The 23,683-nt window shown below is 46.3% G+C and overlaps 1 protein-coding gene across 3 annotated transcripts; it reads right to left on the reverse strand.

Moving 5' to 3' along the window:
• Positions 1 to 131: 131 nt before the first annotated feature.
• ccnt1 (cyclin T1) lies at positions 132 to 22,500 on the reverse strand. 3 transcript variants are annotated; one of them, XM_061694780.1, is made up of 9 exons: positions 22,326 to 22,500; positions 21,613 to 21,687; positions 21,390 to 21,518; positions 20,959 to 21,019; positions 20,382 to 20,444; positions 20,217 to 20,271; positions 19,905 to 20,068; positions 3,688 to 3,758; positions 132 to 2,676 (listed from the first exon to the last, which is right to left on the reverse strand). In XM_061694780.1, the coding sequence occupies exons 1-9, from the start codon at positions 22,452 to 22,454 to the stop codon at positions 1,465 to 1,467; spliced, it is 1,959 nt and encodes a 652-aa protein (XP_061550764.1). In that variant the 5' UTR covers positions 22,455 to 22,500; the 3' UTR covers positions 132 to 1,464. The 3 variants fall into 3 exon arrangements, with proteins under 3 accessions (XP_061550764.1, XP_061550755.1, XP_061550749.1); XM_061694771.1 differs by having other exon boundaries at positions 20,217 to 20,262; positions 21,613 to 21,694; XM_061694765.1 differs by having other exon boundaries at positions 21,613 to 21,694.
• Positions 22,501 to 23,683: the final 1,183 nt, after the last annotated feature.

The following is a 23,683-nucleotide window of genomic DNA, read 5'->3' on the forward strand; positions in this document are numbered from 1 at the left end:
CTATCAAAAACGACCGTTTCTTGTGGTTTACGCCAACAAAACTGCACTTGTAATGAAAATGACGAAGCACATTTACAAGTCTTCCCTTCAAGTATTTATTGACTTTAATATGAAAAAAAAAAAGACATCATGGAAAAACAAGCGTTCACGTACAACAGGTTACACCTGGAGAAGAAATCCCACTAACATGTCAATCATTACCACTCCTGTTTACATTACAAAACTCCAAGATGCAGGAAAAGGTAAATGAAGTGATTTGCATTGCTGTGTTGCATGGCAGTTGTTGTAAGGTTAATTTTATTTTTTGACCCCATAACATTTAGATTAGCTTTCAGACTTGCACTGTAGGTAAACCTCACGTCAGTGCATTTACTCACTCTACAGAGTTACAAAATACGTTTTGCAAATGCAAACCACGAAGAAAAGGTACAAACTAAAATACGTTAAAAGAGGCCATTTTATGTCCAGCTGAATAGTATTTTTTGTTGAAACAAAAAGATGGGATAAATCATTGCCGGCCGGGTGCAGAGGTACAGATGCTTAAACACCCGCCGCCTCTTTCCCGCCATCAGGCAAACGGGATCCTTCTTGATGGATAACCTAACTACTTGGTTGAATGTACAATGCAAACTGGGCAAGACAACTTTAATATGATTGCGTCAGAGCAGCCATTAGCTCACAGGTGTACACTGGGACTTTAAAAAAATAAAATAAAATAAACACTCCCAAAAAGGAATGCCCAAATGAAAGACGGCCAACAAGTTGGTATGGTGACCATCATCAAATCGAAACATGATGAGAACAATTCTGAAGACAAACAATTCCAAATCTATGACATCACTGTGCCCGTGAGCATGATGCATTTGAACTATGAGAATCTTTGACCCACGAAACATATCTTCTCTCTGCACCATTGTTAATAAGTATGCTTATCCTTTTACAACCATTTAAAACAATGACTGCGAGACTCAAAACATTAAAAAAGACTGATAAGTTACATCTTTTTTTTTTTCACTAAATGTAAAAATATTTCATGTATTGTTTGAAACATTTTGCAATCTTGGCATACATTTACCAAATGATGTAGAAAGTCAAACCGAGAACACCAAGGGGCTGGGGGAAGCCTGTCTTTTGGGGTGAGGGCTGCTTTGGAGATGATCACTTGTCTACACAGTGTCAATTGTTGATCAAAACGAGTATCATTCTAAGAACGACAATCAATAAATAACACAATAAAAACATAAAAAAACAACCTGATAGGTGTATGGTAATCTCATCTAATATCCTGTGAAACTTGGGGCGGGCAAAATGAACAACCATCCCAGCCCAAATGATGCCACCTTCCTGGGGACACAAAGCTTTTCAAGCCTTTAGAGTAAAAGTCAAGTCAAAATCAAATGGGTGAAAAGGCTTCCGTCACTAATGACGCCCGTTAAAAATCAGACCATGCTTCATTTAACAAAGTCATTTGGGTAACGGTGGAAGAGGGGGAGGAGGGTCTGAAGGCAGGGGCGGGGGTCTGGCGTTGCCCCCCCTGGACCCGCTGGAGTACTTGTAGTCCCCGAACTGCGATCTATAGTCAAACATTGACGGCTGCGAGGGCTGCACCCCCTGCGCGCTCAGAAGAGAGTTCAACATCTCAAACGTGTCCTGGTACTCGTTGGACTGGGCGCCGCCGGTGGCGCCGTGTCCGTTGGCGTCCGTCTTGTCGCCTTTGAGGTGCGAGTAGCTCCCCGGGGGGTGGTGGGGGAGGATGTCGGAGGAGGAGGAGGTCAGAGACGGCAGCTGGTAGGGATTCCGAGAAGACTTGCTGACTTTGGACGCGGGATGGGATCCCACCGAAGGGTCCTGGGGATGAGTCCTCTTGCGCGACGACGAGGACGAGCTCGTTCGGGACGAGTCGCTGGCGACTTTTTTGCCGCTTCCTACTGCGTTGCTCGAACTGGACGAGTGTTTGTGTGAAGAGGAAAGGGAGGCGCCGCTGGAGGAAGGCTGCTGGTGGTGGTGGTGGTGATGGTGGTGGTGGTGGTGGTGATGGTGGTTGGAACGCTCCCCCCTGTGTTTGTCCCTGCTCTTGCCCTCCTCGCCCGAGCCCCCCCTCTGCTTGTCGGGCACGCGAATCCGCACCTTCATGTCCTGGTCCTGACCTCTGGCGCCACCTCCGCCGGCGAGGGGAAGCCGCATTTTCAAAGAGCTTCTATCGTGTCTCTCCTTGTCCAGAGGGATTTTCAGAATAATGGGAGACGGGTCGGATGGGTCAGAGGAAGACGAGGCGGGCTGCTGTTTCTCCTTCCTTTGCTGCTGGCCAATGAGAACCTGGGCAGCGTTGGCGTAGTCCCTCTTCACGCTGGCCTCCATGTTCTCCAACTTCCTCTTCTGCGCGGCCAGGACATCGGCGTTCTTGGCGCGGTACTCGCTTAACGACACCTTGGCGGGGGCGTGGACCTCGTGGTTGGACTGCTGCTCGGGGCCCCCCTGACTATTGCTGCTCCAGGAGGGCGCGCTGCCGGGCGTCCCTCTGTCCGCCACCGACGAGGCGGAGGGCGGCGCGGAGAGGCTCATCAGGCCCGCCACGGTGCTCTCCGACGAGGCCATGGAGATCATGCTCATCATGGTGTCCCTCTGGTCTCCCTCCTCCTGGACTTTGGGTTTGGCTTTTGGTGTCTGACCTCCTGCCTGAGAAGCAACCAACACAACAGATCGGGTTGCAAAATTACAGCGATTTACAAAGTTGGACACTTTCCACAGAAATTCATCAGTTTGTGAGAATAAGTCAGAAATGTACAAAATTGAAGATCGGCTCTTAAGGCCCGGTGCAATGGAAAGATTGTTTACCTGTTGCGAGACCCCACACGACTTCATCAAAAAATGCATCGAACAGCTTTGATCGCACTGTGTGGCGTGCGCCGATAATCTCAACACAGAACACCCCACACGAAATGTTTTTGCTCCACCAGCGATCTGCCATCCAGTCCCTCAGGACAAATCTCACGCGCTCGAACGTGATCTAACAAAACCGATGAAGTAGAAACATCGCAACACTGGGAAACAAGATGTCACGTGGCAGAGGACACACAAGAGGACAGAAATATTTTGAATGGAAAAATCCCGAAATAAAAAAAGAGAGTGGAAAAAATCCTGGAGGCAGCATGAAAGCGGACTGCCGTCTGTGGAGCGGGCTCGAGGCAACTTCTCACACTGAAGCTAAAAGCTGGCGTTAGCCTTTGAATTTCAGCTCGGACCTTTATTTTCATTTACGGCCGTTCTTGATTGGCTACATTGACACAAATCTACAGCTTTCCCCACTTACAAACATTTTTGGTCGTAACTATTGAAGACGTTTAATGTTTAAGATCGTCACTGTTCGGGATCCTATTACCGGGACAAAACCACTCTTAAGAGCTACGGATCATCTTGTAGGATAAACCGATCGAATAGTCGGGTGTTTGTCATCAAAATAACAATAACAGCTGGAGGAAATCTATTCGTGCAGAATTGTTTACCCATGTGCGGGGGTAGCTTGCTTGCATGTGATAACTTGCCATTAAATGATCATCCACAATTCCCATTTCCTTCTCATGGGAAGTTTCCAATCTGGAACACAGCATTTCCCAAAGTCCCCATCTTAACTCGCCATGTGCTCATGACAGGGTGACCCCACCACACTGGAAACAAGATCTTATGTACCTTCCAGTTGCGAATCCGTTTCAATCTGCTGGGCGTTTTCTCCAGAATCTGCAGGAACTCGTGTGTGAGCTCTGAATGAAGTCATTGGAGAAATGTGAAAGACAACGTCAGGTGGACAGAATTACAAGTCGCACATCAGTCGACAGTGTTCTCCCGCTATGTCGCAGCTCGATCCCGCATTTCGAAGTCATGGTGTCGGACGCGTTTTTACAGCATATACGGGTACGTCCCAATTTAAAGTTGTCCACGTTCAGTCCTGAATCAAGACACGCGAGCAATTTGGCCCGGGAAGTCGGAGCCACACTAGCATAGCGGCAAACGGCCACTACGGCGATACGAGAGCGCTCGTTACCGTGGCGACCACTCGTGTCGGCGCCATCTTAAATTGCCACTACCACTTTGTGCCGCAACATGCTGGGTGGGCAGCGCTGAGCTTTACTGGGCGGAAGGAAACGCAGTGGAATTAAGAGCAAAAACAAAAGGCAGAGAAGGTCCCCTACTGAGCTCCAGCAATAGTCGTGATTCCCACACGTGCGTGAGGAAAGTTCCAGGACTTGTGACACAAAAGATATCTTTCAAATTCAAACTACAAGTTTCCCCCTTGCGAGTAATCCCCCTGGAGAAGCACACTTGAAGCAGCCTTGAGTTCTCCCCGCACAACTCTCGCCTCTTCGAAAGAACGAAGCAAACGCCACAGGATCTCTTTGAAGACGTGCCGTGCCGGTCTGCACTGACGTGGAAAACGTGTCGTTTGACTTTGGAAGTGGATCTTTCGTGACACCAGTCCTGGAACCTTTCTGACACACTCCATCTATGCTTACAAATGTTGTAAGCTCTCTTTCTGTGTGACATGACATTGGTTGCACATGACCAAAATGTAAACCGCTGCACTTTTTTTTCTGTCAATACAATAATCCCACCCCACCCCGCCCCGCCCCCATCGCTACGGTTATGTTCCAGACCACCCAACGCAATAAGTGAAAGCTGGGATATAGAAATACCCTATTGAAATGCCCCCTCAGCATATTTTCATAGCATTTACAACACTTAAATATTTGAAAGTAGTTTTAAAACATGGACATACACATTTGAAAAGAGAGCAAGAGCGCAATGGATAAATATTGTACTGACGATATCAACGACAACAAAAATAAATCAGCCAAATAGCTGGACCGTGATAGAATGGGGATCACGATTCCCTTCGACTCGTAAACGATGCCATTGACCACCTTTTTGTCAACGTCCAACAGACGTACGTATATGTTCAAATTCAGAAGTCAAATATCCATGTTAACTGGGAGGGCTGGCACTGAATTAGTTCAGGAAATTCTATTGACTTTTTTCAGTGTAGCGCTTAAGGTTTATACAATTACCAGAGGTGGGACAAAGTCATTGCTTTGCAAGTCTCAAGTCCAGAGTCAAGTCCCAAGACTAACCCTAACCCTGCGTCACGTGACCACGACGTTCGAAGCTTCGAACGTCATCGCCGTTTCGCTTCGCCCTTCATTCCTTCAAAATGTTTCGAAGCTTTTCCCGGCTCATAGTCGCTCGGTGCGTGTCATTGACCCTGTAACATCTTTGTCGTCTGGAATGCGTTTGAGAGTTAAGGGGGAGAGCATCTGCCTATTTACAATGACGATATAATCATTGTTTGGTATGAATGAACAAAACGGCTGAATGAGCATACAGACTTTTCATGGGAAACCGTGCCAGCGCTTCGGTCGCGCTCTTTCGAGGTTGCCCACCAGATGTCACTGCGGTCGTGAAGCTTTGAATCTTTTTCGGCACAATTGTTAGGAAAGCCTCAGTGCTTCGTGAGGCTTCGCTTGCCCACCGCTATATATATTCCCGTATATGCTTCTATAGGCGGAACGGGGTTTGCATGTTCTCCCCGTGCCTGCGTGGCTTTCCTCCCACCTCCCAAAAACATGCGTGGTAGGTTAACTGAAGACTAAATTGCCTGTAGGTGCGAATGGTCGTTTGTCTATATGTGCCCTGCGATTGGTTGGCGACCAGTTCAGGGTGTACCCCCCCCCCCGATTGAGAAGCAGTTAAGAGAATGGATGGATGGAAAAGTGTTGCACTCCCCCCTTCCGGATGTTTTTTGGGTTTTTTTTGCACGTTTGTCACACTTAAATGTTTCCCATCATCTAACAAATTTAAATAGTCAAAAACAAGTAAACACAAAATTCAGTTTTTAAATGGTTTTTATTCTTAAGGGAGGACAAAAACCCAAACCTACAGTCCCCTCCAAAAGTATTGGAACAGCACGGTCAATTCCTTTGTTTTTGTTGTATACTGAAGACATTTGGATTTCAGATCAAAAGATTTCAGAATGAGCCAAAGGTAAAGAATTCCAGCTTTTATTTCATAGTATTTACATCTAGAGGTGTTAAACAACTAAGAACAGCGCGCCTTTTGTTTGGAGCCACCCATTTTTCAAGTGAGCAAAGGTATTGGAACAGACGACAGGAAATGAACTTCAAGTAGCGATGGGACGAACAACACTGGTGCGTCAACACTGAAACCCCATATTGGTGCGTGTATCGCTTTACAGAAAAAATCAATTATGTGACCGATACAGGAAGTGTGTCGTTTGGATGTGCCGCACCGAATTGTTGTTTGTAAGGAAACAAATTGTCGATTTGTTGGATGGAGTTTTGCTGTTGGATTTTGGATTTTTGCTTGCCCTCACCTTGTTCCACTGACTTCATGGATCGTTCCAAGAGCCTTTCCCCAGTCTGGAATCATTTGGATCTTTTTCTCCTATGGGCATTGTTTACTGTTAGTTTGTAATTAAATAGGTTTGTACTCTTTTCTAAGAGATTTCAATTGTTTTTAGATAAATTAACTTTTTATTTTATTGCAGGTGAAGTGTCGGCTCTGCTACACAGCGCTATCTTACATCAATATGAGCACTTCACCACTACTGAGGCATCGTAGCCCTCGGCATGGCAATGAAGAATTGGCAGATACCCGTGGGAGTACCCCAGCTACGTCACAAAAATTGGAATTTTCAGTTTTTTTACACACAACAGGCTTTGTGTGAACAATATTGTTTGTAAAAATGACAGTCCTTTAATACGCTTTGAACAAAATATTTCCTTTTGGCTTGCAGTTCCTAACAAGCAAGCAGTGGATGCGGCATGATCATCAAAGACTGTCACCGTTGTTGAAAATGAGGAATTCAGGGAGCTCCTGAGGCTTGTCAACGCGCACTTCAATTTTCACGCTCGCCATCTTCATCTGTACCCTTTTTCTAAGGCAGGGGAACTGCTGTCGAAGAGGAGAAATCGCCTTGGGGCTCTCTAGTATTGTCTCTGTTTTTGTGTTTTTCGTTCGTCTTTGGAGACATTACGCGACTCACTTACACAAGGGAAGACTAAACATCAGTGAGTCTGCCCGAGACTCTCTTTCACCAACTTTTGCAAATCCGCTCAGTTTGGTGTACGGACGTCAAGCGCTCAGCACACACTGCGGCCCGCATTTAGAGTCGCTGTTTTTGAACTGTATGCCGTTCTACTCGCCTCGTGAGTTCGCATCATTCATTCTCGCCGGTGTCTACGTTCCACCTCAAACTAACACAAACGCCGCACTGCTCGCCGAACAAGGAAACGAAATTGGAAAAAAAACACCCGGACTCATTATTCTCGGGGACTTTAACAAAGTTAAACTCAACCACGAACTCCCGAACTACAAGCAGCACATTGACTGTCCTACCAGGGAAAATAACATTTTGGACCACTGCTATACTACGCAAAACAACGCATACCGTGCCAAACCTCGTGCAGCCATGGGCTCGTCTGATCTCTGCTTAATTCACTTAATACAAACATACAGGCAAGAACTTAAATGCGTGAAGCCTACAGTGAAAACGTGGACCAATGAAGCAAAGATGGAACTTCCGAGCTGTCTAGACTGCACAGACTGGAGCGTCTTTGAAAATCCAGCTGGCGGCCTGGATGAATACACGGACACGGTCACATCCTATATCAGTTTCTGTGAAGATGTGTGTGTACCAACAAAGTCATTTCGCACATTAAAACAACAACAAGCCGTGCTTCACTGCCAAGCTAAGGAAGACGCATATCAGAGCAGGGACAGGGCCCTGTATAAATCGAGCTACAAACCTGCTGACGAAAGAAATTAACATTGCAAAGAGGAACTATGCAGCAAAGTTGGAAAAACAGTTTCGCGCTAACGACTCTAAATTCCATTGCATTCCAATCCCTGACCAATTCGACGATCCCCCCAAGCTGAGAACAATAGCAGACTAGCTGACGACTTGAATACCTTCTACTGCAGATTTGAAAAGGACACTTTCACAGCCCACACTCACCCAGCCACACCACAGACTTCTGCGTTAATCATCCACGAACAGGATGTGAGACATCTTCAAACAACAAAAGCTTAAGAAAGCAGCAGGCCCAGACCTTGTGTCCCCATCCTGCCTCAAAGTCTGCGCGGACCAGTTCGCTCCAGTCTTCACACAGATATGCAATAGATCTCTGGAACTGTGCGAAGTACCATCCTGTTTCAAACGCTCTACAATCATTACAGTCCCCAAGAAACCTACAATCTCGGGTCTGAATGACTACAGGCCTGTCTCCTTGACATCTGTGGTCATGAAGTCCTTTGAACGTCTCATGCTGGACCACTTCAAGAGCATCACAGGTCCCCTGCTGGTCCCCCTGCAGTTTTCCTACCAAGCGAACAGGTCTGGGGATGATGCAGTCAACACGGGACTGCACTTCTTCCTAGAACACCTCGACGGCGCGAGGACCTCTGCGAGGATCCTGTTTGTGGTCTTCAGCTCAGCATTAAACACCATCATCCCTGAACTCCTCTCCTCCAAGCTTCTCCAGCTCAGCGTCTCGTCTGCCATCTGCCAGTGGATTTACAGCTTCCTGACGGGCAGGACACAGCAGGTCAGGCTGGGGGAGGCCACCTCGTCCACACGCAGCATCACCACTGGGGCACCCCAAGGTTGTGTCCTCTTTCCGCTGCTCTTCTCTCTCTACACGAACGACTGCACCTCAACGCAACCGCCTGTCAACTCCTGAAGTTTGCAGATGACACCACAGTCATCGGCCTCATCAAAGACTGTGACGAGTCTGCGTATTAACAGGAAGTGGAGCTGCGGTGCGGCCGACACAACCTGGAGCTGAACACGCTCAAGACTGTAGAGATGATCGTGGACTTCAGGAGGCATCCTTCGCCACAGCTGCCCCTCATGCTGTCCAACTGCCTTGTGTCAACCGTCGAAACCTTCAAGTTCCTGGGAATTACATTCTCTCAGGACCTGACATGGGAGTTCAACTACATTCTCAAAAAGGCCTAGCAGAGGATGTACTACTTCCTTCGGCTTATGAGGAAGCACAGCCTGCCACGGGAGCTGCTGAGGCAGTTCTACACAGCGGTCATCAAATCGGTCCTGTGTTTTTCCATCAGTCTGGTTTGGTGCTGCTACAAAAAAGGACAAACTCCGACTGCAACGGACAATCAAAACTGCTTGAAGGATTGTCGGTACCCCCCTACCCACCCTTGAGGACTTGCACGCTGCCAAAACTAAGACAAGTGTGTGCAAAATCCTCTTGGACCCTCCACATCCCGGTCACCAGCTCCTGCCCTCAGGTAGGCGCTACCGAACAATGCAAACTAAAACTAGCAGACATTCCAACAGCTTCTTCCCTCTTGCCATCAACTTCTTAAACAGCTAACCTTCAATTCCATTGCAACATGCTGCCAATTTGTTTTTTGTCTTGAGTTTGTTGTCACATTTCTTTCGGGCCAATTATACCTTAGTCGTACACTCCCTGTAGTAGTCTCGCCACGCTGCACTATTTGCATATCTGTTGTTGACCAACACTGGCCAATCATGTGCCTGAGTAGAATCTGCAACATTTGCACAATCGACATTGTCCCAGATGATCGCGCTACGAGTCACTTTAAACTGCATACATTTCTCGACGTCTCGGCGCCCTTTGCACAATGGTCATTGCCCCGGACTATTGCAATATTAGTCATTCAAACTGCTCTCATTGCTGGAGAAATCCATCTTTTTGCACAACTGTCAAAAATAAATAGATTTTAAAAAAAATTTGTACCAGCATTACCAGATTGCAAGCAACCTTTTATTGCTCAGTGACTGTTTTTCCTCAATGTCTTTAAGTCTCAAAAGTGTTCTCTGCCAATTGACTCTGTTGTCGTACGGCGGCTCGGGCTACCGGAGACAAATTCCTTGTGTTTTTGACATACTTAGCAAAATAAAGATGATTCTGATTCCGAAAATGTTTTGCTCCTCAATGAAAATGCATAAATCAATCAATTTTTAGTCTTTTATTTCATATGATTGAACACAACAAAATTCCTTAAGTTAAATTTTAACAATTTTGCCATATTTTACATTTACATTTTAGCATTTACACAAACAAGGTTTTCAGCAAATTCTAAACTCTTCTCAGAAACAACTCAGCAAACAAATTGAGCAAATGATGAGATCATATTTTAAGTTAAGGACTAGACAATCACCATACAAAATTACAAGGTAAATCATAAGCAACACACACGTAAGTAAACATTTTAATTATTCTCTAATCGACTTATTCTTTGAAGCATTATTATTAATTTGTGCCATTGCGATGCCTCGACTTCAGTGAGGTTAGTACCGAACCGAGTCATCACAATGAAGCCCTATGGGGGGCACGAGCCAGTGAAAACTGTAGGCCGGTCCCAAGCCCGGATGAATGCAGACGGTTGTGTCAGGAAGGGCGTCCGGCTTCAAACTTATGAGCGTTCATCCAAAGAATTCCATACCGGATCGGTCGTGGCCCGGGTTAACAACGTCCGCCACCGGCGCAGTCAACCTGCAGGGCGCCGGTGGAAATTCAGCTACTGTCGGTCGAAGTTGAGGTGGAAAGCGGGTTCTTCGGCAGAAAGAGAAGAGGAACGCACAGAGCCTAGAACTGAATGCGGGGACTTTGAATGTTGGAACGATGACAGGAAAACCTCGAGAGTTGGTTGATATGATGATTAGGAGAAAGGTTGATATAGTGTGTGTCCAGGAGAGCAGGTGGAAAGGCAGTATGGCTTGAAGTTTCGGGGTGGGGTTTCAATTATTTGACCATGGTGTAGTTGGGAAGAGAAGGGTTATTTTAAAAGAAGAGTTGGCTAAGAATGTCTTGGAGGTGAAAACAGTATCAGACGGAGTGATGAGGCTGAAACTTGAACTTGAGGGTGTTATGTATTATGTGATTAGTGGCTATGCCCCAGGGGTAGGATGGGACCTTGAGGTGAAAGAGAAATTCTGGAAGGAGCTAGACGAAATAGTTTTGAGCATCCCAGACAGAGAGAGAATCGTGATTGGTGCAGATTGTAATGGACATGTTGGTGAAGGAAACAGGGGTGATGAAGAAGTGATGGGTAAGTACGACATCCAGGAAAGGAAATTGGAGGGACAGATGGTGGTAGACTTTGCAAAAAGGATGCAAATGGCTGTAGTGAACACTTTTTTCCAGAAGAGGCAGAAACATAAAGTGACCTACAAGAGCGGGGGTAGACGCACGCAGGTGGATTATATCTTGTGCAGATGATGTCATCTGAAGGAGGTTTCCGACTGTAAGGCTGTGGTAGGGGAGAGTGTGGCTCGACAGCATAGGATGGTGGTGTGTAAAATGACTCTGGTGGTGGGGAGGAAGATTAGGAAGACAAAGGCAGAGCAGAGAACCATGTGGTGGAAGCTGAGACAGGACTAGTGTTGTGCAGCATTTCGTGAAAAGGTGAGACAGGCTCTCGGTGGACAGGAGGGGCTTCCAGAAGACTGGACCACTACAGCCAAGGTGATCAGAGAGGCAGGCAGGAGACTACTTGGTGTATCTTCTGGCAGGAAAGGGGAGAAGGAGACTGGGTGGTGGAACCTCACAGTACAGGAAATCATACAAGGAAAAAGGTTAGCGAAGAAGAAGTGGGACACAGAGAACCGAGGCGAGGCGAAAGGAATACATTGAAATGCGACATAGGGCAAAAGCCAAACAAGAGGCATATGATATATATGGCAGGTTGGACACTAAAGAAGGAGAAAAGGATCTCTTCAGGTTGGCCAGACAGAGGGATAGAGATGGGAAGAATGTGCACCAGGTTACGGTGATTAAGGATAGAGATGGAAATATGTTGACTGGTGCCAGTCGTGTCCTAGATAGATGGAAAGAATACTTCGAGGAGTTGAGGAAAATGAGAGAGAATAGGCAAGTATGGTTGACCAGGAAGTGGCAATGATTAGTAAGGGGAAGTTAGAAAGGCATCAAAGAGGACGAAAAATGGAAAGGCAGTTGGTCCTGATGACATTCCTGTGGAGGTATGGAAGCAGCTTGTTCAATAGAATTCTAAAGGGTGAAAAGATGCCTGAGGAATGGAGGAAAAGTGCTGGTGCCCATTTTTAAGAACAAGGGTGATGTGCAGAGCAATAGAGGAATAAAGTTGATGAGTCACAATGGAGTTATGTGAAAGAGTCGTGGAGGCTAGACTCAGGACAGAAGTGAGTATTTGCGGACAACAGTATGGGTTCATGTACCACAGATGCATTATTTGCCTTGAGGGTGTTGATGGAAAAGTACAGAGAAGGTCAGAAGGAGCTACATTGTGTATTTGTAGATCTAGAGAAAGCCTATGACAGAGTACCCAGAGAGGAACTGTGGTACTGCATGCGGACGTCTGGAGTGGCAGAGAAGTATGTTAGAATAATACAGGACATGTACGAGGGCAGCGGAACAGCGGTGAGGTGTGCTGGAGGTGTGACAGAAGAATTTAAGGTGGACGTGGGACTGCATCAGGGATCAGCCCTGAGCCCCTTCCGGTTTGCAGTGGTGATGGATAGGCTGACAGATGAGGTTAGACTGGAATCCCTGTGGACCATGATGTTCATAGATGACATTGTGATCTGCAGTGAAAGCAAGGAGCAGGTGGAGGAACAGTTAGGAAGATGGAGGCATGCACTGGAAAGGAGAGGAATGAAGATTAGCCAAAGTAAGACAGAATATATGTGCATGAATGAGAGGGGTGGTGGGGGAAGAGTGAGGCGACAGGGAGAAGAGATAGCAAGGGTGGAGGACTTGAAATACTTGGGGTCAACCGTCCAGAGCAATGATGAGTGTGGTCAGGAAGTGAAGAAACGGGTCCAAGCAGCTTGGAACGGGTGGAGGAAAGTATCAGGTGTGTAATGTGACAGAAGAGTCTCTGCTAGGATGAAGGGCAAAGTTTATGAAACAGTGGTGAGGCCAGCCATGATGGAACGGATTAGAGACAGTGGCACTGAACAGACGACAGGACGCAGAGATGGAGGTGGCTGAAATGAAGATGTTGAGGTTCGCTCTCGGAGTGACCAGGTTGGATCAAATTAGAAATGAACTCATTAGCGGGGCAGCCACAGTTAGATGTTTTGGAGACAAAGTTAGAGAGAGCAGAGTTCGATGGTTTGGACACGTCCAGAGGAGAGAGAGTGAGTATATTGGTCAAAGGATGATGAGGATGGAGCTGCCAGGCAAGAGAGCTAGAAGAAGAGCAAAGAGAAGGTTGATGGATGTCGTGATGGAAGACATGAGGGCAGTTGGTGTTGGAGAGGAGGCTGCAGGAGATGGGCTGACATGGAAAAGGATGACGCGCTGTGGCGACCCCTAAAGGGACAAGCCCAAAGGAAAACAAGAACAACCGAGTCATCACATGAATCCAATTGTACTCATAATTTCTTCAATGGTCTCAAATAATACAGTATAAAGACACTAAATACATAATTTGAAAAAAAAAAAAATGAACATGGCGGCCCGGTGGATGACTGGTTAGCACATGTGCCTCACATTTCTGAGGACTGGGGTTCAAATCCCAGCCCCGCCTGTGTGGAGTTTGCATGTTCTCGCCGTGCCTCCGGGCGCTCCGGTTTCCTCCCACATCCCAAAAACATGCATGCTAGGTTAATTGACAACTCTAAATTGCCCGTAGGTGTGACTGTGAATGATTGTTTGTTTCCATGTGCCCTGCAATTGGTTGGCGACCAGTTCAGGGCGTACCCCGCCTCTCGCCCGAAGATAGTTGGGATAGGCTCCAGCACGCCCGCATCACTTGTGGGGATAAGCGGTACAGAAAATGGACGAGGGATTAAATATTTCACAGGCTGATGTTGAGTTTGCAGCATGTCAGCTTTTCCATCTTATTTTCATTTTGTTTACCTGCAATGATTTTAGAACTACTGCAGGGGTCACTATTGAGTGACCAACAGTGTCAATACAGTGCTGACACAGTTTGTGTAGTGTGTCAATACAGTCCCTGAGGTATCACCATCCCATCACAAACTTCAAGTGACTAAAATTGAGGATTTAGTTGCAATAACTGCATCAAGCCTGCGACCCATTGACTTGACCAGACTGTTGCATTCTTCATTTGGAAAAGCCTTTCCAGGCCTTTACTGCAGCCTCTTTCAGTTCTTGTTTGTTTTGGGGCTTTCTCCCTTCAGTCTCCTCTTCAGGAGGTCAAATGCATGCTCTATTGGGTTAAGGTCCAGTGATTGACTTGGCCAGTCTAACCCTTCCACTGTTTCCCCCTGATGAAGTCCTTTGTTGTGTTGGCGGTGTGTTTTGAGTCACCGCCTTGTTGCATGATAAAGCTTATCCTGATTAGTTTGGATGCATTTTTCTTTAAATCGCCAGACAAAATGGTTTTGTCAACTTGAGAATTCATTATGCGGCTACCATCAAAGACTAGTGAGCCCCTTCCAGAAGCGGCCATGCAAGCAAGCCCAAGGCATGACATAACCTCCACCATGCTTCACAGATGAGCTTGTGTTTTTTGGATATTAAGCAGATCCTCTCTTTCTCCATACTTTTGCCTTTCCATCACTTTGCTAGAGGTTAATCTTGGTCTCATCAGTGCATATAACTTTGCTCCAAAACGTTTCTGGCTTATCTTTGTACTTCTTTGCAAAATCCAATCTGGCCTCCTGATTCTTTTTGTTGAAGAGTGCTTTGCACCTTGTGGTATGGCCTCTTTACTTCTTCTCTCAAAGTCTTCTTCAAACCGTGGATTGTGATACCTTCACCGCTGCCCTGTGGAGGTTGGCAGTGATGTCACTGACTGTTGTCTTTGGGTGTTTCTTCACAGCTCTCACAATGTTTCATCAACTGCTCTTGATACCCTTGGCCAACCTGTTCGATGTCTGTTGCTCAGTACAGTAAATAGCATGAAATAAAAGCTGGAATTCTGAACTTTCGTTTCATATTCTTCTTTTGATCTGAAACCCCAATGTCTTCAGTATACAACAGAAACAAAGGAATTGACCTTGCCATTCCAATACTTTGAGGGGACTGTACGTGGCCCTGTGTGAAAGTGATTGCCCCCCTCCCCAATATTAAAACATAACTGTGGTTTATCATACCAGAGTTGTATTTCTCTAGCCACATGCAGGCCTGATACTGCCACACCTGTTCTCAATCAAGAAATCACTTAAATTGGACCTGTCTGACAAAGTGAAGGAGACCGAAAGATCCTCAAAAGTGCAGAGATCTAAAGAAATACAGGAACAAATGAGAAAGAGATCTGTGTGGAAAAGCTTATAAAGCCATTTCTAAAGCTTTTGGACTCAAGCGTACCACAGTGAGAGCCATTATCCACAAGTGGAGAAAACACAGCACAGCGGTGAACCTTCCCAGGAGTGGCAGGCCGATCAAATTTACCGCAAGAGCACAGCAACGACTCGGTCCAGGAGGTCACACAAAAGACCCCACAACAACAACTGCAGGCCTCGCTTGGCTCAGTTAAGCTCAGTGTTCATGATTCTACCATAAGAAAGAGACTGGGCAAAAACGGCCTGCATGGCAGAGAGTTCCAAGACGAATACCACTGCTGAGCAAAAAACAACATTAAGGCTCGTCTCAATTTTGCCAGAAACAGAATCAGAATCACCTTTATTTGCCATGTATGTCAAAAACACAAGGAATTTCTCTCCGGTAGTTGGAGCCGCTCTAGTAAGACATGAGAATACTTTTGAGACAAAAACATAAAACACAGGATGGAGAGTCACTGAGCAATTAAAAGTTTCCAGTAATGAATGCGGCAATGCTGAAACAATAGTTGTTTTGTTGTTTTTTTTGGACAATTGTGCAAGACTTTTGGGAAAATACTCTGTGGGCTGACAAGACAAAAGTTGAACTTTTTGGCAGGTGTGTGGCCCATTACACCTGGCGTAAAAGTAACACCACCATTTCAAAAGAAGAACATCATCGCAACGGTGAAATATGGCGAGTGGGACAAAATTCCTCCACAGAGCCGGAAGAGAGTCATCGTTGGTAGGTTTACGGGACAAACGCTTTTTCCACATAGGTCCATACTGGGGTTTTTTTCTCCCTTAATCATAAAATCCATTTAAAAACTGCCTTTTGTGTCTACTTGTTGTTTTTGACTAATGTTTAAATTTGTTGGGTGATGGGAACCATTTCAGTGTGAGAAACATGCAAAAAAAAACAACAACAAAAAAACTTCGGAATGGGGCCACTGTACTTCTATATTTAACACATTTAATTTTAAAATCCATATTCATTTATCAAAACAAATTTGATAAGTGCATTGAACCTTATTTTTCTTAAATTCACATTGTGCATAGAGCAGGAAACTGCATTTTGTGTCTACAAACATTTCTAGTGAGGTCATTTCAAACAAAAAAATAAAACAGATTTCAGTTTAAACTTGACATTTATTGTATCAAAACCAAGGCATTAATTTAAAAAAAAAAGGAACACAAGTTCGTCATCTTGCTATAAAGGCACAATTTTATCCAACTGTGGTATGTCAGTCGGAACACTAGGGGGCACCACATGAAAATATAAACAACATGCAAGGAAGGACACGAAGAAGAATGTAGCTTCATGTTGAATAGATGCTAGCTGTGTGCTCATCAGTAAATAAAGTGAATAAACAAAGAAATACAAGATTGATTCTTGAGAACACTACACTGACTAGGCTTTACACGATCAGGATTTTTGGGGCTGATTACAGAGTTAAAAAAAAAAAAACAATAACCGAACCGATCACAAGACGGAGGAATGAGTATTTAAATGACTTGTTCATTTACTGTATATACTTGTGTACTTCATTGCTCCAAAATTTAGATTTACAATAAATAAAGTCTCTTTGTTCCTCTATTTATGCCAGTGAGGCAGAGCGACAGAACAAATGAATGGTCTTCTATTAGATGGCAGTAGGTAAAAATAGTAACGTACCCACTTTTTGTGAGATTTTTGTTTGTTGGTGTGCCACGAAATTTTTCAATTGTAATATATGTTCGTGATCCGTTAGACGAGTGATTCGTCCGTTTTTGATACGCTAAGGAGCGACGTACTTGTACGACGAGTGATTCGTTTGCGCAAGGAACGACGTACTACGCGTTGAACGTACTCACGAGTGATTTTAAGCGCAAGCCCTGACTGACGTCCTCGCGGGGATAGCTTTCACCAGCAGCACTTTCTTCAAGCTAACGGCTAATGTTGAGTCAGTCACGCACATGAAAACAACCACACATTTAAAATAAAATGTAAATTAATAAATCTGCTACTGTGGGTTGAAGACGAAGGAGAGATGAAGAAACGAGTCCAAGCAGGTTGGAAGGTGTCAGGTGACCGAAGAGTCTGCTAGGATGAAGGGCAAAGTTTATAAAACTGTGGTGAGGCCAGCCATGATGGACGGAATAGAGACAGTGGCACTGAAGAGACGACAGGAAGCAGAGCAAATGAAGATGTTGAGGTTCCCTCTCGGAGTGAGCAGGTTGAATCAAATTAGAAATGAGCGCATCAGAGGGACGGCCGTGGTTCGATGTTTTGGAGACAAAGTTAGAGAGAGCAGACTTCGATGGTTCGGACACGTCCGGAGGTGAGAGAGTGAGTATATATTGGTAGAAGGATGATGAAGATGGAGCTGCCAGGCAAGAGAGCGAGAGGAAGACCAAAGAGAAGGTTGATGGACGTCGTGAGGGAAGACGTGAGGGCAGTTGGTGTTGGAGAGGAGGATGCAGGAGATGGGCTGACATGGAAAAGGATGCCGCGCTGTGACAAGCCCAAAGGAAAAGAAGTAAATGAATAATGTATGTATGTACACATACATATCATTCCCTCTGTGTCTCTAATGGAATTATTAAAGCTTTTTATTTAATCATAATAATAATAATACATGAAACTTATATAGCGCTTCTCAAGACACTCATCAGATGATAAGAACAGTCATGTGAGTGAGCAGGAAGGCCGGCTGGCGGGTGCTGGTGTCAGCGACCCCGTCCACCGCGGCGGAATGCAGACGAGTCACGCCTAGCTGGACGCGGGAGGATGTTCGCTAGCTGAGCCCGCTGCACGCACGTTCACGAGTCACAACCGAAGCCGGGCGTTCGAGAGCTTGCCGAGAGAGAGAGATGGCTAGGTGATCCTTTAGCCAAAGTTTTTCTTTTTTCAATAAATAATCCCCCCGCCTTTCCTAGTTTACAATACGTGACGACGACGACGCACAGTCCTTCGGTGAACGTGAACCTCAGGGATGGATCATTAACTGAATGAGGAAGCACTTGAATGATTTGGTGAGCGAATCTTTTTAGAGAACTGATTCGAATGATTCAGTACACTGGAAAGAAGTGCCGTGCCCATCACTACTGCACTGTTTTGTTTTGGGAATGAAACATTACGTTAGGTAGTGTCGGAAAGAGTGACCTCCTGGTCAAGTCCTCTCCACGAACGTGCCCGACAGGGCGCTAACTGTTAAAAGAAATAAGCTGTGATAAAGCTTAAGTATGGGAGGACATTTCCACCAGAGTGATATCAGTTGAGAACATCAACATTATGGTTATCATTCTGAAATTCCTGTAATACACTTAACGTTGGCACTATTGAGCGAGAACTGCAGGATGTCGGTATCTCTCCCTAGCTCTTCAAGTCAATGGGCTCGAGTCCAAGTGAAGTCACGAGTCATTGCTGTCCAAATCCAAGTCGGGTTGCAAGTCTTTTTGTCAAGTTGATTCTAAAGTCATCAAATTCCTGATTTGAATCACATGACTTGGACCCGAGTCAACACCTCTGATAATTACATAACATCCATGCTAATTTACGTCAGCTCGCCTATGGCGTTTCGCATTACACCGTATGTTTGTATTGAACTAGCAGACTTGCGTTAGCTGAAATGATAGTTTGGCGTCTAAAAACTGTACACCAATTCTCGTGTTCTGTGTCCCTTTTACAGTCAACTTCAACTGGGAGTGACACAAAGCGTTTACAACAAGCCTGCTTATTTGGAGAGGTGTACCAGCAAGACAGAACAGGTGCTGAAGAACTCTTTAAAAAGTAGCATTGAATAAGTGTGGACGTGGAGGGGTGAAACAAAAAATATGGCATAGATAATAGACATTATAGAACTTTCTAGTGATCGGGGAGTGGGGACTTCCACGGGAGAGGCCAAGGGGGTCCGGCGTGTAGAGAGCTAGGCGGCGGCCGAAGCGAGGTGTTCCGGGCACGCCCCGCCGGGAGGAGGCCCCGCGGACGTCCCGGGACACGCAAGGGAGACTACGTCGCACCTCGGGATCCCCGGGAGAGCTGGACAAATTGGCCGGGGACGGGCAAGTCTGGGCTTCCCTGCTTAAGCCGCTACGACCTCGGATAGGCGGAAGACGACGGATGGGGGGGGGGGGGGGGGAGTCGGGAATGATGAATGACTGCCAATGCAGCGCGTTCGCAATCATTCGCAAAAGAGTAAAGAATAATGTCATTCACTCGTTCCTTACTCCCTAATCGCTCCAAAGGGATTTGCAGTCGACATTATTGTAACCAACTGGGTCTGCTATATCAAAATCACTTTCTAGTGATTTCGGAGGAAGGAATGGTGTCATTCACTCGTTCCGTGCTACCTAATCACTACGAAGGGATTTGCAGTGGAAATGTTTTGGAACTAACCAAGTCTGCTCGAACAAAATCCCTTTGTAGCGATACGTATTACTGCATTCGCAATCATTCAACTCATTCCTTACTCCGTAGACACTACAAAGGGATTTTTAGGGCCACAATTTGAAGTGGCCATTCCAACATTTTGACTGTCGTCGTCGGGAAATCTTGTCACACTGCTACTGGAATGCCACGAGCAACAGGGGTTCTCAGTAAGGTGGTGCGCGACTTGTTTTCAAACCTTTCGCCCCAACTAGGCGCACATACCATCCAGCAGCTTGAGGGTGACTGTGGGGTCAACGTATTCCCACCAGTGTTTGCCATCTGTGGAGACAGGAATCTCCCAGTTGGACCACTTGCAGGCCAGATGGATGCACACGCAAGCCACGACCGGCGGGCTGTATTGCAGGCAGAAGGTGGTCAAGTGGAGACTAAATGGCAGCGTACATCCCAGGTGAGCAAGAAAACAGCAACGGGGGAAAGAAGGAGACAAAGACAGACACACAAATTCAGTATCTTGAGTTGAATTGGAATTGTATTCCAAATAAGCAGCCGCGCGCACGTGAACTGGGAACATACCTGTTGGTGGCCATGAAGTAAGACGTTTGTGCCAGATCCTTACTTGCTGAAACAACAACACAACAGAGAAACATAGTACTTAATATCTGAGACACTTCAAAACAACACCAAAGTATAAGATACGCGCCCCCCAAAATGAGCTCAAAAGTGTCTTTTGATGCTCACCTCGGACCAGCTGGGTGCACTTGACGACATGCGTGTGTGGATGGTCGATGGTGATTTCAAACGCTGCAAGAACACAAGACAAAACAAAAAAGGATGAGTGAACCGCAGCCGTCGATTCCGATAAAGGCGCGATCCATTTCGAAGGTAAACAAACGAGTCCTGCGGGAGCCCAAACAGAGAGCTAATTGAACATTTCACGGGGTCTTCCACTAACATTCTGTCCTAAATGAAAAGATCCAAGGTTTATTGAGAACAACATGAACGGCGTGTCCGACGGGCTTTAATGACTGTCGATCTTATCGACGCTACCGTTTTCACGTGAGCTATATACACGGGGAGGGGGGGGGGGGGGGGGATTCGGCGGGACATCGCGTCGTCCTCGAACAGACGGCTTTAAATGAAGAGACAAAAAAGGAGATTTGAAACATTGCAGTGGCTCGCTGAGGCATGAACACGAGACTTTGCAGTGTTGCGAACTGCGTGGGAAGTTTCTGTTGAACAAAAGTAAAAACAGGTTACTTCTTGAGAATGACAGGGAGGGAAAATCAAGGGAGCCCGGCTTTCCTTCCCAACTTACCCAAGGTCTGGAGTATTATGCTCTCAAGAATGACCAGGTCTTGGGCTTGTTGCAGGTAGGCCTGAGGTTGAGAGGACAGGCACATTACTCACTGCGAGGCCTCTATCCGTGGTTAAACAAGATCAGCTGGTCATGCAGTTTGCTTTTGGTAACGTGTAATTATCTGAAAGGCTTCTGGAGGTGATCTCGAAAGGCTGAGTTTCTGGCATCCATTTTTTTTTGGAAACCGTGGACGAGCGCAACTCTGAACGCTGCCGTTGCTCAAAACGAAGCGCTTAAGTTCAGCCGCTTAGGAATAAAATAGCCGAAAGCAACGCGGAACCTTTGCGGGGGTTTATTCAATGCAGACCAGAAGACGCTACTGCACCCCTTTGGGAAAATGCAGGAGTGCGCGGGTTACAAATGGAGCCGCTTTAGGAAGTAACACTTACATCGCTGTGTACGTCCGGCGAGGGCTCCTGTGGATTCAGACAGGCGTGGGCCACCTTGATCACGTGTTCCAGCTTTCGGGGCTGCTCCTCAACCTTGGCGGCCAGGAAAAGAGCCGCCGGAGAAATGACCTGGAAGTTCAAAAACAATCGTCGTCGTCATAATCATTGACCGGTGCTCGGCGACACGAAAACGTGCGCTAAGTCACACAAGTAGCATACTCACATTCCTGTGAAATCTGGTGAACGACTGGACCATGTAGAAGCGATGCATGTACACGATGGCTGTGTTGATTGTAAGCTGGGACCTAACATTTGCTTGTTAAGGCGAATACTCAAAACAGTTGACGACTTGCATCACATAAACGAACTGTCGCAAAGTTCGTTTATGTGGTTTTTTTTTTTTTAACTGAACAACAACCTATCGTTTAGAAATCCAACGTAAGATTGGAGAGCCCACGATTGACCGATAATTGCATTGGATAGACAAGACAAGAACCATTTGGATCGACATGGCTCATTTGGAAACAGGACGAGAAGGCGGCGGGTTGGAAGCCGGAAGATGATAACAATGTTCCGGCGTCGCAAATCAAAACGATGCAGCGAATCTTCCGCAATATTACTCGTGAAAACCATCCGGCGACTCGCTCGCACACAAAAGAAAAGTGCACGAGTGCAGTTTGCTGGCCGCGAATGAGGCGTCGACGTTCGAGCGAAAGCTAAAGAAAGGCCCGAGGCCTTCGCGGCTCCGCTCCCGCCGGAGACGCCGCTCGCCGGCCGGCAAAGCCCCCGCGGGAGAGCGAAAGAACGCCGAGCTGCTGGGCGAACACCCGCGCCGGCCCCACGCGAGCCGAGCAAACCGAGAAGGAGACGTCGCGAGCGGCTCGCCAAATGTCGGCGAGCTGCTAACACGCTAAGCGGGCTAGCCCCTCCAGATACACGTTGAGCCGCTGGCCCATCTCCTGCAGCAGGTTGGCCGCCTGCTGCCGGTACGACAGCTCCTTGTCCGGCTCGAGTCCGGCTCGCCGAGACGGGTTGTTGTCGATCTCTTGCCGGCTGTAGTACCATTTGTTGGTGCAGCTTGCAGAGAGAGAACGAAGCGAAGCCGCCATCACTGAGGAGGAGGAGGAGGAGGAGGAGGAGGAGCGTTTCAAATCGCCGAGAGCAAGAGCGCGTCACGGGAAGCGCGTCACAGGAAGTGCGTCACAGGCGGCGGATGGCGTCTTTACTCTCCGTCACCGACAGGGGGCAGCGAAATCAAGGCAGAGGGTTTGTGGCAACTCGCCTTCTTCACATTTCAAGCGACATTCGACTATCCGGATAAACGTTGGAGCAACAACATCTTCGAACTCCCTTGGAATTTTCAGTCAACATATCTGCAACTTACATCTCATTATCATGAAATTAGAATAGGGGGGAAAAAAGAGCTTTATTTCACGACTCAAACACCATATCAGATTCATGAAACACAAATTCCTGCCTAATTTCCACATTAAAAATCTTGTTCATTGTTTCTTGATTGTTTGTTACGTAATATTGTCGTTTTTAGAGATCGTTAATTTTCATTTGCTGTCAGCTGTAGTATATATTTTTTTTTTAATTCAGTGAGCGGGTGTAGTGCATCGATCTCAGTAATGAGTTTCACTTTTTGAATTGACCCACCTGACAAAGTGAAGCTTTTGACATTATTCTCATTTATTGAGGTTTACCTGTCATCGTGACTAGTGGAACCGGCAGAGACATATTTGCAATTCCATTTTCCCTATTCAAAAAAATATATAAAATACTTGAAACCCCGCCCCTAAACTTCTAGCCTTACTGCCTTTCCACCTGCTCTCCTGGACACACCGTATATCAACCTTTCTCCTAATCATCATGTCAACCAGCTCCCGAGAGTTTTCTAAGTACCCCCATTCAGTTCTAGGCTCTGTGCTCGCCCCATCTTTGCTTGTGAATGACAGAGCAATCGAGGGAAGCTCCTTTTCTACCCAATCGTGGCCCCCACCTGTTCCCAATGAGCCTGTTCACCTGCGGGATGTTCCAAACACGTGTTGGATGAGCATTCCTCAACTTGCTCCGCCTTTTTGGCCACCTGTCCCAGCTTTTTCGGAACATGTTGCAGCCATCAAATGCTAAGTTCATGATTATTTGCTCAAAACAATCAAGTTGGTCAGTTTGAACATTAAACATCTTGTCTTTGTAGTGCATTCAATGAAATATAGGTTGAACATGATTTGCGAATCATTGTCTTCTGTTTTTATTTGTTCAACACAACGTCCCAACTTCATTGGAATTGG

Source organism: Phycodurus eques, chromosome 1 (assembly GCF_024500275.1).
Source record: "Phycodurus eques isolate BA_2022a chromosome 1, UOR_Pequ_1.1, whole genome shotgun sequence".
In the NCBI taxonomy this organism is placed as follows: Eukaryota; Metazoa; Chordata; class Actinopteri; order Syngnathiformes; family Syngnathidae; genus Phycodurus; species Phycodurus eques.

What these genes read in the sequence shown, in the direction of transcription:
- ccnt1 (XM_061694765.1), bottom strand. Translation starts at nt 22,498, where the DNA reads ATGGCGGCTTCGCTTCGTTCTCTCTCTGCAAGCTGCACCAACAAATGG. An exon ending in CGCCGGACGTACACAGCGAT is followed by an intron (nt 21,020 to 21,389) that starts GTAAGTGTTACT and finishes TCTCAACCTCAG; the next exon opens with GCCTACCTGCAACAAGCCCA. An exon ending in TACTTCATGGCCACCAACAG is followed by an intron (nt 20,069 to 20,216) that starts GTATGTTCCCAG and finishes GCTGCCATTTAG; the next exon opens with TCTCCACTTGACCACCTTCT.